At 41.8% G+C, this 15238-nt stretch overlaps 2 protein-coding genes across 6 annotated transcripts; both read right to left on the bottom strand.

Moving 5' to 3' along the window:
• Positions 1-4139: 4139 nt before the first annotated feature.
• On the bottom strand, positions 4140-8012 carry LOC308407651 (L-rhamnose-binding lectin CSL2-like). 2 transcript variants are annotated; one of them, XM_080899438.1, is made up of 9 exons: positions 7894-8012; positions 7619-7651; positions 5934-6131; positions 5403-5538; positions 5210-5319; positions 5076-5120; positions 4858-4990; positions 4674-4777; positions 4140-4487 (listed from the first exon to the last, which is right to left on the bottom strand). In XM_080899438.1, the coding sequence occupies exons 1-9, from the start codon at positions 7922-7924 to the stop codon at positions 4468-4470; spliced, it is 810 nt and encodes a 269-aa protein (XP_080755564.1). In that variant the 5' UTR covers positions 7925-8012; the 3' UTR covers positions 4140-4467. The 2 variants fall into 2 exon arrangements, with proteins under 2 accessions (XP_080755564.1, XP_080755565.1); XM_080899439.1 differs by having other exon boundaries at positions 7816-7928.
• A 684-nt stretch (positions 8013-8696) lies between these two features.
• Positions 8697-14877, bottom strand: LOC308407734 (L-rhamnose-binding lectin SML-like). Of its 4 annotated transcripts, XM_080899572.1 has the most exons (9): positions 14813-14851; positions 13516-13548; positions 13378-13437; positions 10909-11044; positions 10504-10613; positions 9668-9712; positions 9260-9392; positions 9047-9150; positions 8704-8959 (listed from the first exon to the last, which is right to left on the bottom strand). In XM_080899572.1, the coding sequence occupies exons 1-9, from the start codon at positions 14838-14840 to the stop codon at positions 8949-8951; spliced, it is 660 nt and encodes a 219-aa protein (XP_080755698.1). In that variant the 5' UTR covers positions 14841-14851; the 3' UTR covers positions 8704-8948. The 4 variants fall into 4 exon arrangements, with proteins under 4 accessions (XP_080755701.1, XP_080755698.1, XP_080755699.1 ...); XM_080899575.1 differs by lacking the exon at positions 10909-11044 and having other exon boundaries at positions 8697-8959; positions 14813-14877; XM_080899573.1 differs by lacking the exon at positions 13516-13548 and having other exon boundaries at positions 8706-8959; positions 14813-14877.
• Positions 14878-15238: the final 361 nt, after the last annotated feature.

Raw genomic sequence — 15238 nt, 5'->3', positions numbered from 1 at the left:
TGTGGTTTAAAGCTGAGCTTTGCTGATCTATCGTTCCCCACTCTGGCAAACAGAGCCATTTTGACATTGCTCCCATTTTCAAAAACATATCTATGTGAGCAAAGCTTTTTGAGCATGGCTGCTATAAAAACTAGAAACAGAGAGAGATTAAGAGCTATTGAGGAAGAGCTTTGTGTATGCCTTTCTTCAATTCCTGCCAGAATATCATCTTTGTGTTCATCTAGACAGGCCCAGGTTTCACACTGAGTGAGTATAAACAAACTGAGAGACTAACTTGCCATTATATGTACTGTATTAGGCTACAATGTGTCATTTTGGAACATGTTTGGTTGGTGGTGTGCCACAGGATATTTGTAATCTATAAAATGTGCCGCGACTCAAAAAAGGTTGAAAAACACTGATCTAGCCCTCAATGCGCCTGGTCCAGCCCTAACTATATGCTTTAGCAAAAAGGAAAGTTTGAATCCAAACTGGCAGCTGGTTCCACAGAAGAGGGGCCTGAAAACTGAAGGCTCTGCCTCCCATTCTACTTTTAGAATAGAACAGAATAAACCTTTATTATGCCATGGATGAGAAATTTCGGTGTTACAGAGCTCTTACAGCAAAGGAAAATAAAATATAAAAGGAAGACACAGGGTGGTCCTATAAACATAAGCAACCAAAGTTCGTATATACCAGAGATGGCACGATACCACTTTTTAATGTCCGATTCCGATATCATAAATTTGGATATCTACGATACCGATATGAATCCAATATAGCGTATTTTGTAATCAATAAAACTGTTTTTTATAAATATCTTGCTGCATTTTGTATAAGTTCACACTTAAGTTTAAAAAAAACAAGAGACTGAAGCTATTCTGTTGTACCTGTATGCAAAAAATACACTGCACCCAAAACATCTTATAGTTCAGCAACACTGATCAATCTAATAAATTTAAACCTACACCATCCTCCCTATTCTGGTATTTTAAAGAGTACTTACCTACCTAACTAATAAGGTTGCCAACTCCCAGCAAAAATATTAGGGAACCACCCCCACCCGTAATCGATGTAATCAACTTTAATTTAATGCAAGTGTAAAACAAATGAACAGAAATCAATTATTTTTCTACAATATTTAAATAGATTCAACATCTTTCTTCAACAGAATTGCAGACTGCACAGATGGTACTATAGCTTACTAGGGTATATATTAGACTTATTAGTTACTATATACAGTAATGGATTTCTATACATTTCATCAGGTGACCACTTTTGTTGTAAGATTCAGATAATTATTTATTCAACGTTTTTAAATGACATAACAAAGAAAAGTATTTCTTTGTGCCCCCCTCTCCCTGTTAATGCCCTACCTGCCCCCTGGCAACACTTTGGTAGACCCGCCCCTGCACAGTTACCAGCTGTCAGCTACCTAAAAAAGGATCCTGGTGTTATTTGTCTCTCAGAAACAGTTCATAACTTCCCTTCAACTCATTCATGTCACCTAAAAGGTAAACCTGTTTCTCCATCACCTGTTCAGCTCTGATGGTTCAGTAAGGACATCTCCTGGTTTCATCTTCATGTTTCCCTCTCACCACATAACCAAACCGACATCATGACCAGCAGCTTTACAGCTGTGGCTCCAGCAAACATCAGCTGATACTAGAAATTAATATTAAATAAATCCTAACAACAGCTGATCAAGCTGAAACGTGCTGCTGTTGTTTATCTGCTGGTCTCCTCTTTCTAGCGCAAAGTGGGCGATAAACAAACAAGAAATATGGACTTGTGGCAGAAAAGCCGATCAGCTGATCACTGATCAGTTTCATGTTTGAAGTAATGCTGGGCTCACACTGTGCAATTTTTGGCCCATTTTGAGCCGATTTTTGAGTCGTGCGACCGTTTTGGCGATCGGCCCGATTTTGGCCTTCATCGTGCGTCGTGCATCGTGTAGTATACGTGGGGTAACGAGAAGCGATTAACACCTCACGACCAGCTCCCAATCATCAATCGCTTGGTCGTGAGGATTTCAAACAGGTTTGAAATCCTCACGACCGTCGTGAGGGTGTCACCGCAGTTTGTCACACTGCGCACGCGCAAACACAAATGTCAGTGAAAAAGATGGAGCAGCACGGCAGTGCAGTGTGTGATCTGGACACAAGCGATGGAGGCACAACCTGTAGAACTTTGGCTCATCCGAGCCTTTTCGATGTGGACTCACAAAATTATCACGACCACAACAACCGTGAAAACAGTTGGATCGACACTGCTGCTCAATCACAGCTGCCTGATCAATGTTTTTCATTAGCAATTTAGCAAAGTTGATGGTGGTGGTGTGTCTGTGTGAGTGAAAGACGGAGAGAGCGAGCGACAGATTTTCTGTTATAACCTTAATTTTATGGACGCACAGTGTGAGCACTCAGGTCGCATCAGAGCATCGGGTGGTATAGTGTGAGACCTGCATCGTGACCTATGAACTTCTAACCCCTGCGAGTCAATCGTACAGTTTGAGCAGGAGCTGAATAACGTGACTGAAAAAAATCGCACAGTGTAAGCCCAGCATAATAAGAGGAGAGGGAGGGGGAGAGAATGAGAGAAGTAGATGCAACTGTGCAGCAAAGACAGAATAACTCCAGCTTTGTGTCTATTTTTTTAACTCTAGCTGAAGTCCGGGACAAATCGCTTCCTTTTCACCTCAGTATGGAGTTCCAATGGCCAGTCCAGCTGTGGCTCAATATATCAGTTGTTAAGCTTAACGTGGAAATACTCTGCAAACATTCAGGGATGAACTTACACACTTGCTTTACTTCTCTGGGATAGTTTTCGCCGAGATGAAATGTCGCGGTTTGGAAGCATGTAGCGAGGCTCCAAATGCTCCGACAGACGCCGACAGGTCTCTCAGACAACAGCCGCTCTATCACGTGACACACACTGCGCCGAGCTGGGTTACGCCAAGTAGCGTTTTGAGAGGTGATTTTGTGATACTTCGGATTACATTTTTTATTTCTCTCCGATATCCGATCCAGTAATTTAGGTCAGTATCGGACCGATGCCGATACGTAACATCGGATCGGTCCATCTCTAGTTTCTAATAACATGATCAGACCGACTCTGTGGAAGAGTTAAAGATCTACGACATCAGTATGTGAAGTAAGTGTGACCTACACACACTTTCAGCAGCGAGCTTCCAGTACAAGTCTACGCTCAGAGGCCTGCTGTTACTGTAGGTTAGTACTTGCAGTTACTGCTCTTGCAGTACTGTACACTATACTATAACATTGCATAAATCTGGAGTGCATATGCTGTAAATACACTACTGGACATTGTGGACGTCCACAGTCACACTTCATGCATAATGCACTTTTTATATGTACGGACGTGTGCAGGTATATGTGTGTGTATATGTATAACAATGTATATTTAGTGTGTACGTGTGTGTGTACATGTCTGTACTTATAGATACTTGCAGATATTTGTTACTTACTTACTAATAGTGATGGTAGAATAGTTACATTTACGTCTTGCATATTTCCAAAACCCTCTGTCATAGTCACATGTGTGCTACTGTTGTAAAAGTGTATTACTTATTTGGTATTTGTTTGTATTTTTCTTCTGCTATCTGTTCCTGAGCTGAGGTAACGCACAGATTTCCCCGCCGTAGGATCAATACAGTCTTATCTTAATCTTACTTCATAAGTCTGTCTTTCTGAAAGACGCTGTGCAAAGTCCTACTGTTCTGTTGTAATGTGTTGTGGGGTCTTTCCCTCACAAAGCGCCTTGAGGCCATTGTTGTGTTTGCTGCTGTATAAATACAATTGAACTGAACAGAACTTCAAATTTCATGCAATGGGTGTTTTGGCAGCTGTGGCTACAACTGCAGCTGCCTCCACCAGTGTGTGAATGTGAGAGTGAATGAATAGTGGAATTGTACAGCGCTTTGAGGGCCCCGAAAAGCGCTGTACAAATGCAATCCATTATCATTATTATTATTTGTACTATCAAACTATGAGTACTGTTAGAGAAGTACCACAAGTCAATGACCTTGGTGTCCTTAATGATAAAAAGCTCCTCTTCACATCCGACCGTTTCAACAGAGTCACATCAGAAATTAGTCAGATCCCTGTCACATTTAACTCACACCATCCAGTTGATACGTTTCATTATTTTAATATTGAAGGCAAATTTAAGAGTGAAGCAGGCGTAAGAATACAAGGGAAAAAGAAGAAAACATTTAAGACAATCAGTGTTAAATCAGTTTTACATTTAGAATCATTTATTTTCTGAAACGTCTTAAAGGCCAAGTGTATATGGACACCACAGACCACAACTTAACAGGTCTGGAAAGAATCTGATATAAAATCAGTATCTTCGTATTTTTGACCAGACGTTGCACAGGATGTTGAATGATTCATAATTGATTCATCGCACATTTTCTTCAGAGAACATAGACGCTGATGCTATTTGGATGTCAGCGATTTCCTCCATTCAGTGATCTGGAAAACCAACTGAAAGAAAATTTATGTCAGAGAGTTTCATTACTGAACCCCAACGTCTTAGGAAACAGGATCAGTGCTGAACCACCTAAAAGCACAGTGTGTAAGGGCAGATTCACATTTCTCTCTAACTGTTACATGAGCTAAATTTTTTGTTGTTATAAATGCTCTAATTAAAGAGAAGTCTGAGGCACTTACAGTGACAGCTATAAGCCATCTCCAGGTACTTGTAGGTGCCAAAACACGGGTCTCCAAACACAGAGCTGCTCACTTTGACAGTACAGTTGCTTTTCCCGTTACAGCTGCAGATTCAGGTAAAGGTGAGTTGAAATATGTTGTGTGAGAAGACAAAAGGCTGAAGGAAGAGAGTCTGCATCTTTACCTGTCAGCTAAATTGCTTATGGGCTTTGAGCATTGGACATTTTGGAGCTGAGAGGCTGGAAGATTCAAAGAGCATGTGGTCGAGTCACGGCGCCCGTAATCAGCTCTGTGGATGAGTAAAACCTGTCCTTCACCTGAAGAAGAGCAAACGTTAACCTCATTTGTATTTTTACCGCATGAATCCAAAGACTCACAAAGAAGGAGGAACTGTGCTCTCACCGCACTGAAGGTTTGCCAGCGAATCGTCACAAGTTACACTGTGGACTGACAGAGAAATAAAGCACATTAGAGACATGCACATTCACAAATTTGAATACACTGAATATTAGTTTCTAATCACAGTTGTAATGTACTTGCTGGGAAGCAGGTGTAGGTGGTGTCCAAGTATTTGTAAATGCCGGAGCACGGATCAGAAGTACGGAAGGAGTTTGTACTTATTTCACACACCTTCTTGCCATCACACCTGCAGGGAGACAAAGAGGAGCTCTCGTCTTTTCAGGTGAGTTAAAGTGATCGATTCATCCATGATTCCTCAGACTTGTTTACCTGCTCTTGACGTCTTTCAGAGTGTCTATCTGGAAACACTGTGTATTTGCAAGCTGATCTGCAGGAATGCCATCACTGCAGATTTCTGCATCTGTCCGCCCGTACATAGCTGCCTGCACGATGATCACTCCATTATCTGTTACACAGAGAACGATGACGTTCAAACGGAGGGAATCACAAGGAATGCATAAGGTGTGCAGCACAAGAGAAACAAACTGAGGCTTTTTATGTTTTCAATAATCAGAAAATGTCCTCCTGTAGTTCTGTGGTGTTACAGGAAGTCTGAAAGGTCACATCAGTCACAAGCATAAACTGTAGTTTCACTGAATAAAGCACAAAAAGAACCTAAACCTTAACAGGTTTTTTTGCTCCTCGGGTGAGACTGAGCTCAGTTTCTCATAAACACAGAGTCAGACTTCTATTTACAACCTGAGGAGTCGCCCCCTGCAGGACATTAGAAAGAATGCACATTACATCAGAACTTCACTTTTGAGTGAGAGCTAGGAGCTATAAAAAACATTTTTATGTTACCACAGCTCAGGCGTTGCACATTGTCAAGGCTGTCACAGGTGATCACCCTCGCTGTGGACATGAAGGTCGGCGGGAATGGGCCCATAGGTCCACTCTGGCCCAGAGGTCCACCTGGGGCCATAGGTCCACCTGGGGCCATAGGTCCACCTGGGCCCATAGGTCCACCTGGGCCCGTAGGTCCACCTGGGGCCAAAAAGCCTGAAATGAAAAATGTAAAAAGTCCATAATTAGTGAGTCTTGGATAAATTTATTATGCTACAGCAGGGTCATCATAAACAAACATGAATGGATTTGAAATATAGAAAACACAGGACAAGTGGGAAATAATCCCAGTCGACTTAATGTCACCTTCATTATATGTATTTGTATTTTGTAACACTCCTCTGAACCGGCTGAGGAAGGATTTCCTCCACATCAGTCGCTGATGGTCTGTCACCCAGCAATTTTGTGTTATTTTGTGTTGTAGCTATGCCCGTGCTTTCGTCTCCCCTCTCTGTTCCCACGTGTCTGTCCTTGCGTTCTGTCTCTCCCCAGTCTGGCATGTGTCTCATGTCTGTGTGCACACGTTGTCAAGTCTGTGTTGTCATGTCTACGTTCCATTATGCTTCCTGTTTTACTTTGAAGGGTTCGATGTTTCCATGTTCAGTTTTACTTCCCCTGTGGCGTCATGTTCATTTGTGTCAGCTGTGTCTCTCCAGGTGTTTCCACTTCCTTCATTGCCCTTCGGTCTTCTTCGGTTCAGTGTCGGATCATCTGTTTACCTTGTGTCACGTCGCATCATAGAGTTTTTCTTCAACTGCTCAGGTTCATGTTTGGTTTATTTCATGGGTGCGTTTTGCATGTCCCCGTTCAGCGTTATGTTCTGGTTTTGTATCGTTGTTGTCATAGTTTAGTTTTTCCCAGCTTAGGTTAGTCCCACCCTTGTTTCACTTTGCTTTGTTTTTCTGTCGTGTCTGCTTTTGGGTCCACACCGCAAACACACCGGTCTCTCTGCCGCGACAGGTCTGACTGGTTTTCAGTCACTGAAGCCTCCTGCTGGGTGACTCATGCACAATAATGAAGTGATGCTATTCAGATAATGTAAGAATGTTGAACAGTGTCGTTCCTGGGGTCCGATATGTAACCTGACTGGCTGAGCATGATGGAAGCGAATCAGCCGTAAGTTCTGGTAGGGACAACGAAGGCCAGTCCCCATAATTCCAATTATCTAAAAGTGTTCCCACCACTAGTTTAACATCAGTTTCACAGGACACTGTTCTCTGTTACTGAACTGCTTTCAGTCAGTGCTTCAATGAGTCCGAGTTTCCAGAGTTTACCTGAGGGATTTTTCCTTAGTGGTGGTGGGACTGAAAACTTATCGGAGGCTCTTGTAGTGAGTGGTGTAGTAAAATCAAATAGCACTATAGTGTACAGGCATGAAGCAAAACTGCTATGCAAATCTAGGCTATCTCTTTGAGTATGAAGGCGTGTTAGAGCCAGAAAAATATTGTTTATTCTGAGAGAAAAGAAGAAACTGGATAGGCCGACGTAAGGAAGGCGATGGTTACAGGCTCGTGCAGTAAAGAGGACGGATGTCGTATCACAGACACAATCGGAGCCGATCGGGTTTCACTAACTCATCTACGTGCTAGAGTAAGAGGTTAAAAGGACGTTAGCATAAAACGTATCAAACATTCAGTGATTACCTGAAGTCATGAGTACACACGTTGCTGCGAGCACTGAAACATAAAAAGAGAAACCTGGGTGTTAGCCGGCGTGCGACCTACAGCTGATTTACTCGTTTGTCTTCTGTGTTACTGTAAGTTAACAGTGTTCCACATGGACTTTAACACATGAAATGAAAATGAATAACAAACAGAGAAAAACTGGATACACAACTTACTGGTAAAAGACAACAAAGTCATGTAAATGACACATTAAAGGAGCAACTTTTAGTGTGCAAAGCCTTTCCTGTACTCACACAGTGTGCTGCTGAGTCTGGAGCACTGCATGCTGTTAGAGCAGAGCTGATGGTGGAGCACAGGAACCTGGTCTATTTGTACTGTTTCTCTAAGAATCTATCTGCACACCAGGCAAGCAGCCAATCAGAAACCTTCCCTCATGATGTGCAACAAACTGAAACAGACAATAGAATTTGACCTTAGATAAAGCCCGCAGGGCACACACACACAGACACACACCGAGAGAAACATATCTGATGGAAAGGTGTGTATCCTCGAGAGAAACCAGAAGATAAAAACAGACATGCAACTTGACCTGCTTGGAAGGTTTTGGATGTATGCTCAGCTTGATGTGGGGAATGTGTCACCTTGCTGGCTCCATGCAGGCACCAACCACGCTGCAGCTGCAGCTCAGTGCTGGAGGTGCAGAGCATAGTCCAGCCTCTGAGTGGTGAAGCTCTGCTGGAGGTGGGAGATGAAGACCTCACAGACCGAAGCCTCTGTCAGGTCCTCACGCCACATTTAGGTGTGCCAGCTCTGCCTATCATCATCCTCTCTTCACCCTAATGCCGACTGTAGGATAACGTTTTTAGTTTAAAATGATCATTTATCATATGTGAATGTTGCTGTTTTGCACAGTCCAGACAAGATTTGTCTTTGATGCCATGATCTGAAGGAACATCCTTTATTCAGTGATAATAAAACAGATGTTTGACACCAGGACGGAGCTTTAATGTCGTGGTCACATCAGCCAAAGCCAGACACTGGCAGGCAGGTTTATTTCCATTTCACATTACAAATACAGAGACCAATGTTGTTTTTTATAAATAAAAAAGAAAAAACATATAATTATTTGATAGATGTTTATTTTTGTAATTTTTAAAACAGTCAGATAATCTCCATCTAATCCTGGACAGGAAAAAAACAATCACAGGTGTTTGAAACTGACTCAGCTTCACTGATTTACTGCATCATAGGAAAAGTCATCAAAAGCACTGAAGCTACTGAGAGACCCATGAAATGGTTTTGCTGATCAACTCCCAATAAATTGTCATAAAACTGCATTTTAATCCGTTCATGTTAGATCTGCAAAAGAACAGACAACATCTCCACGTCAGATCATGTCAGTCTTTGTAGTGTGAGAACATCAACGTGATCATTTAGGCTGCTTACACTGGCAGATGTAAGCCACCTCGAGGTATTTGTATGTGCCAACACAGGGGTCTCCAAACACCGAGTTACTCGCTCTGATGGTGCAGCTGCTCTTCCCGTCGCAGCTGGAGATGCAGAGCAATGTGAGTGAGCGCAGGCATTGATGTGCACTGAGAAATATGAAAGTAATACCTGCAGCCACAGTTTAAAGCAGTAACAGGAGGAAAACGGTACCTCTCAGCGACTTTGCTGGTGGGACGGGAGCAGTAAACATTTTGGACCTCAGAGGCCAGAATTCTGTAGGAGCATGTGGTCTGATCGTGGCGTCCATAGTGAGCCCCGTACACGAGGATAGCCTGCCCTTCATCTGACGAGAGAAGACGAGCAGAAAACAACCCAGCAACGTTTTTTCAGTTTAATCAAATTTAAATTTGATTCAAGTCATATAAATCATTTAACACGGGTCGAATTCATGAACATAACAAAATAACACATTGACAGTAACAGATGGATTGACTTAATAAACACTAATAAGAAATTAAAATGTAAATAAAATAAAAACAAAAAGAACTGCAATAAAAGTAGAAAATCTTCACCTGAAAATGATCAGAGCTGAGACACAACAGAGATAATGACTCTTACCACAGTGCAGGTGTGCAAACGAGTGCTCGCATGTGACCAGGTGACCTGTGGAAGCAGGTCAGATTAGATATGAAAGCACTGAAGAACATTGGCTCTCAGCGACATGTTGAAGCTGCTGTTTGGCAGCCTCAATGTAAATGAAGCTGGAAGTTTAGAGATTCCTTGCTTTCCACCGTCCCTTCTTAACCCTCAGGGGGAAAATATCTTGGTGTCATGTTTGTACCTCTCTTCAGTCTGACTCACAGATCAAAGCAGTTGTTACCCACTTTTCTTCAGAAAGATGAACTCTTTCTTTCTGTTAATAACCTAAATGTTTGCTGCATGAATGAAAGGATCCTGAACGTCTGCGTGCACAGAAGTGTAATCATATTTGTGAAGTACCGGATCAGAAATATTGTTGCTCACATATACCCGCCTACATGAACTTCATGTTCTCTAGCAGATGTTCCACATGCTCTGTCTCCTGCTGCTCACTTGGGTTTGTTAATCAGGGTCTTCTCATGATTCATCTGATTGGTGCGTTCTCACTCACTGGCTCCCTCCTCAGATGACATCATCTACCTCAGGAACAGTGTTCACATCCCAGCTCAAAATGTTTTCATGAGCTTTCACATAATGTCATCAAAGCAGATTTTATGTTTTACTAAATTATAATGAAAAAGTCATTATTATCAACGTATTACTTGGTTTTGATGATTTGTTGAACATCTGCTGTGTTTAAATGTGTTGACTGACTTGACTTAGCGTTAGCATGCTCACATAAATCAGTCACAAACTCTCTGACCTTCTTTCTGAGCTCTGCTTCCTTCATAGTTTCATGGTCATGTGATACTGACTTGCAGGTAAGCAGGTGTAGCTGGTCTCCAGATATTTGTAGGTGTCGACACAAGGGTCAGGACTTTCGACGTCAGTCACGCTCAGTTCACACACTTTCTTCCCATCACACCTGAAGGAAACACATACATAAAAAAGCAGTGCTGGATGTTGGTTATTGTTTAACTGTGCTGCTTTTTCCAAAACATATTTACACATATTTCTTTACTTTCTTTGCTCATGTAGCGGCTGTAATTGAAAGATGAACAGCAAAGGCTCGGTTAGCCCATAGAGAATAATTATAGCTAGCTAATTATAGCTAGCTAATTATAGCTAGCTATAATTAGCTCAACCTCATGGACGCTCACATGTAGCTGACTGTAAGCTGCCACATTCACAACAGAAGTTTAGGATCCTTTCTCTTGTACCTCCTCCTGAGGACGTCCACGGTTCCCTGCTGAGAGCACTCAGTGTTGTTAAGCTGTTGTTGAGGTCTGCCCTCACTGCAGGTCTCTCTGTCTGCACGTCCGTACAGAGCTGCTACCACACTGATCACTCCATTTTCTGTCACATCGAGTGGATCAGAAACGAGAGCATTTCATTTAAAAGCAGCGTAAAAATCAGAGTTCACTGCGATTTTTATTCCTGCATCGTTGTCTCAAGGCGCTTTATTTTGTAAGTTAAAGACCCTACAGTAACACATCACTGCAAGCAGCTGAGAGGTTAGAACTTGAATAACAATAATAACAATAATAATCGTAGGTATTTTATTTTGCACTACATTTTCATTAACTGTAAAAGGTTTACTAAAATAATTACTACACTGTTATTTCATTTATGAGATACATCTAAGTATATTTATTGACTGAGTTGATGATGTAGTTTATACATGATCATATATAAACGAATGAATAAATTAAATTAAAGGAAAATTACAAAACTGTTTCTAACAAATACAGTGACGAACATTAAACCTGCATGAATTATGACTACCTCAATCCGGAGTTTCTTTCTTAAGTATTTTTATTCGTCTTTGGGCAGTAAAAGATGAATAAAAACACTTATACTCATAATTCATGGATGACAGGATTAAATAACAATAATTACAATGAAACATGTCATACATCTACAGTGACATTACACGACCTTTGGGTGGCAGGGTGTGGAGTGACACCAATGTAGTGGTTTATGTGCAAGTATACCATCAACACTGACACAAATACAAGAAAACAACCTATGAATAGCTGTAGTGACCACTGTGCATGAAAGAGTTCAAATACACTGTCAGTTACAGTCACTGTAACCCACTGTAACAGCAGTATGGCGAGGAAGGAGCGGCTAGCAGGTCGAGCGAGCGTGTGGTGTGGGGGTTAAAAACCCGAAGCCAGTCGGTTAAATCCAATAACAGACCTTTATTCACTGTCAGCAACATTACACCTTCTGAGCCAGGTCTCCACGGCTGTACTCGTCCATGCATACATGCGCACAGATTGGTAACGCCGGCGCCAGGCCGTCACAACGGTAAGGTTGGAACACGAGCTAACAACACACCCCCACTAGGAGACTCCCACAGCTATTACAATAGTAGGGCAACCCCCCCTAGTGGTGCTATAACCCAAAAGGGTTGTTACACCCAGAGGTGGGTCCCGGGCTTGGACCGGCAAAAGTGACCCGAAATTGGCACTCTGGTGGATTTACTTTGTGTGTGTTTGGACGCATAGGTAGGTAGGAACGTCTCCTGCCCTTATAGCAGCCGGGGGAGGACTATCCTCCGCCTGTGAGCACTTTGGCACGGGTGAGGTGCCCACGGCAGCACCGCTGCTTGTTGAGAGTGATATGCGTTTTCATTTCATAAATAAGTCTCCAATAATACCAGAAAAAGGTGCCAGATTTGTCGCTAGTCGCTTTTTAGAAAAAAGTCGCTAAGGGGGTCAGTTTCAAACTGGTCATGTGACTGCATGGCCATATCTGATTGGTAAAAAAGTCACTGGAAACTCCACTGGTGGCATGTTATCTAATGTGTTAAACTAATTTTTTTTTTTAAAGTAACGAGTCTAATTTTGCAAATGTAGCGGAGTAAAAGTACAGTTTTTCTTCACAAATGTACTCAAATAAAAGTAAAAAGGTACTTTAAAAGTACATTTTTTTCATTAAATGTAACGGAGTAAATGTAACTCGTTACTACCCACCTCTGGTTACACCACACACAGATTAGCTGCTCTGTCCTGCCTACTGAGAAACAGTGTTGCCAACTCCTCAGTAAGAAAAATCACTATTGGCTGTCCTAAAAGTAGTGAGAAGTTGCTACTTTTAGAAGTTGTTTTAGATAAAAAGTAGTTAAGGGCGTCGGACAGCTTGCTAAATATAGCAACAAAGTCGCTAAATTGGCAACACTGCTGAGAAACCTGACACCGGATCATTTGCATACTTAAAGTGATTGGATGTTTAGCTGGGGGGAGGGTGAGTGTGTGAGCCTGCACACAAAGAGAACACAGAGGGAAAGCAAACAAGACTTAAACCCTATCATCTCATTTGTACATTTTCCAGCAGATCTTTTCAGCTACTGCAGTAAATCTTGTCCAAAATCAGTTTGTGGAGAATCTGTTTTTTTTTCTCAACTTCCAAAAGTTTGACTTAAGGGGGCAGGAAGTTTGTTTAAGGGGGCATTGCCCCCTCTTGCCCCAGTGTAGAACAGGCCCAATTTATGTATTTGTTTAAAAAATGTCTCCAATTTAGGACGATGAACCTTCAGATGAAAAAATGTAAAAATCAAACCAAAATATTTTTTCTCAATTCATGAATTCCAAGAGTTTCATTGGCTGAGTGAAATGTACAAGCCGATTTTTCACATCCCCGCCGAGTCGCTTTGGTTGTGCAGATGTAAACATGCATCGTACCACAGCTCAGCCTCTGGACACCGCCCATGTGACAGCTGACGGCTTTCTCCATGGAAGCATCTGAAGAACAGATATGAAAATGTGACATGAGGTGAGCTGTGTAATGATAAACTGGATCTTGCACTAGATGCTGTTTACCTGCTCCGCTGAGCAAACAGGTCGCTGCCAGCACTGAAAACAAACATCAGTGTTTTATTCATTGAGCAAGAGAAAAGATTTAAACGAAAATGATTTGCTCATCTTTTTGAAAAAGCAGAACTTCTCAAACATGCGTGGTGTATATTAATATTAAGGCTTTGATGTTTTACCTATTTTCCTGCGTCTGTAACTGAAATAAAATTATTTTCACAATAATGTTGCTTCACCCTCACATTGTTATCTACTACCAGCTTTGAACATACTTTTCTGTGAGGTATCTAAGTCACACCTTTAGCAGCGAGTGTCACATGTGTCATAAAATCACAGCCTCATCCAAGTGTCTGTCGCCTTTCATGTTAACCACAAAATGTGCTCAGCATTTACATTCAGCTCAGAGATCGCTGCTTACAGCCTCGCAGAGCTGTCAACAAGTGATACATCTGGACTCATCCAACAGAAAACCCACATACATATAAAATAATATTCAGACGGAAACAAACATTTTAGAATTCAGTCATTAAACATAAATATAGAAAATCATTCGTGTACTCACACAGTGTGCAGCTGAGCCTTACACAGAGCATGGTGCCAGTGCTGGTGAGTACTGGTACTGTTGGTACCTGACTCAAACACACCTCTATTTATTCAGTTTGATAAGGAACTTTATTTTAAACAGTAGTTTGACCCTGTTGGATCCTACCCAGACGCATTAACTGGAAACTCAATTTAAAGCAAGAATCTTTAATTAGTGGGTGCAAAAGATGATAAAACAGAAGAACGTCCAGTGTGTGCTCCAACGCTCTCCAAAGGAAGGAGACCAGAATTCATCATACACTTAAAAGTTGTTTTCAAAGAATGTCGGTGTTCATGTGAGTGAGCTTTAAACGTGCTTGTAGACGGACTTTAGGACTTTGAGGACGCGCAGGAACAGACGCTATGCCAGTAAATGTTTACTTGGCAAACCGTCACATGCGGCCGCCCGTCCCTGAGCCTGGTTCTGCCAGAGATTTGTTTTTATTTCCAAACGTCTTAGGGCAGGGCTGTCAAACTCAAATACACAGTGGGCCAAAATTCAAAACTGGATCAAAGTCGCGGGCTAACATTAATATTCATTGAAAAAACATCTTCCTCCAAATATAACAAGGAATCTTTTCTTATGGACTCAAACAAGTTTTGCTGAAATCAAATAATTAATTAAATAACACATCAGTGGAATTCATTTCTTAAATAAAAAATGTATTTGCAGCCTTCTGAATTAAATTTGATCATTTATCAAATTTCCATCATATTCTCCCACCTGTCCAGAAAGCTCCTGTTTTCTGCATTTCTTTTTTCCATTTTGGGATCGGTAGCATGGCAGTATTTGCGTGGTTGCTATGACTATGGTCAACAGAGGAGAGGGTGCTAATGGTCCTGTCATGACTGACGTGCCAAAACACCAACAGAGCATTCTGGGAATTGTAGTATTAGCAGTACATGCACTGTATGATACTGGCAGGCCAGCTCTAATAGTAATTTTGTATGGCTTTGCGGGCCAAATGTAATTAGGCTGCGAGCCAAATTTGGCCCGTGGGCCAGAGTTTGACACCTATGTCTTAGGGGGTTAGTGTTGTGAAGTTTAGGATGTGATTAGGTTAGGGGTGGAGTTGGGGGTTAGGGTTTGGTGTGTTGTGTGATGATCAGATCATGCTGGTCTACATCCCTTACATTGTTGCAGGAGAAA

Source organism: Rhamphochromis sp. 'chilingali', assembly GCF_963969265.1.
Source record: "Rhamphochromis sp. 'chilingali' genome assembly, chromosome: 12".
NCBI lineage: Eukaryota > Metazoa > Chordata > Actinopteri > Cichliformes > Cichlidae > Rhamphochromis > Rhamphochromis sp. 'chilingali'.
The sequence above is the reverse complement of the archived record's forward strand: the minus strand, read 5'-3'. Positions and strand labels throughout refer to the sequence as shown.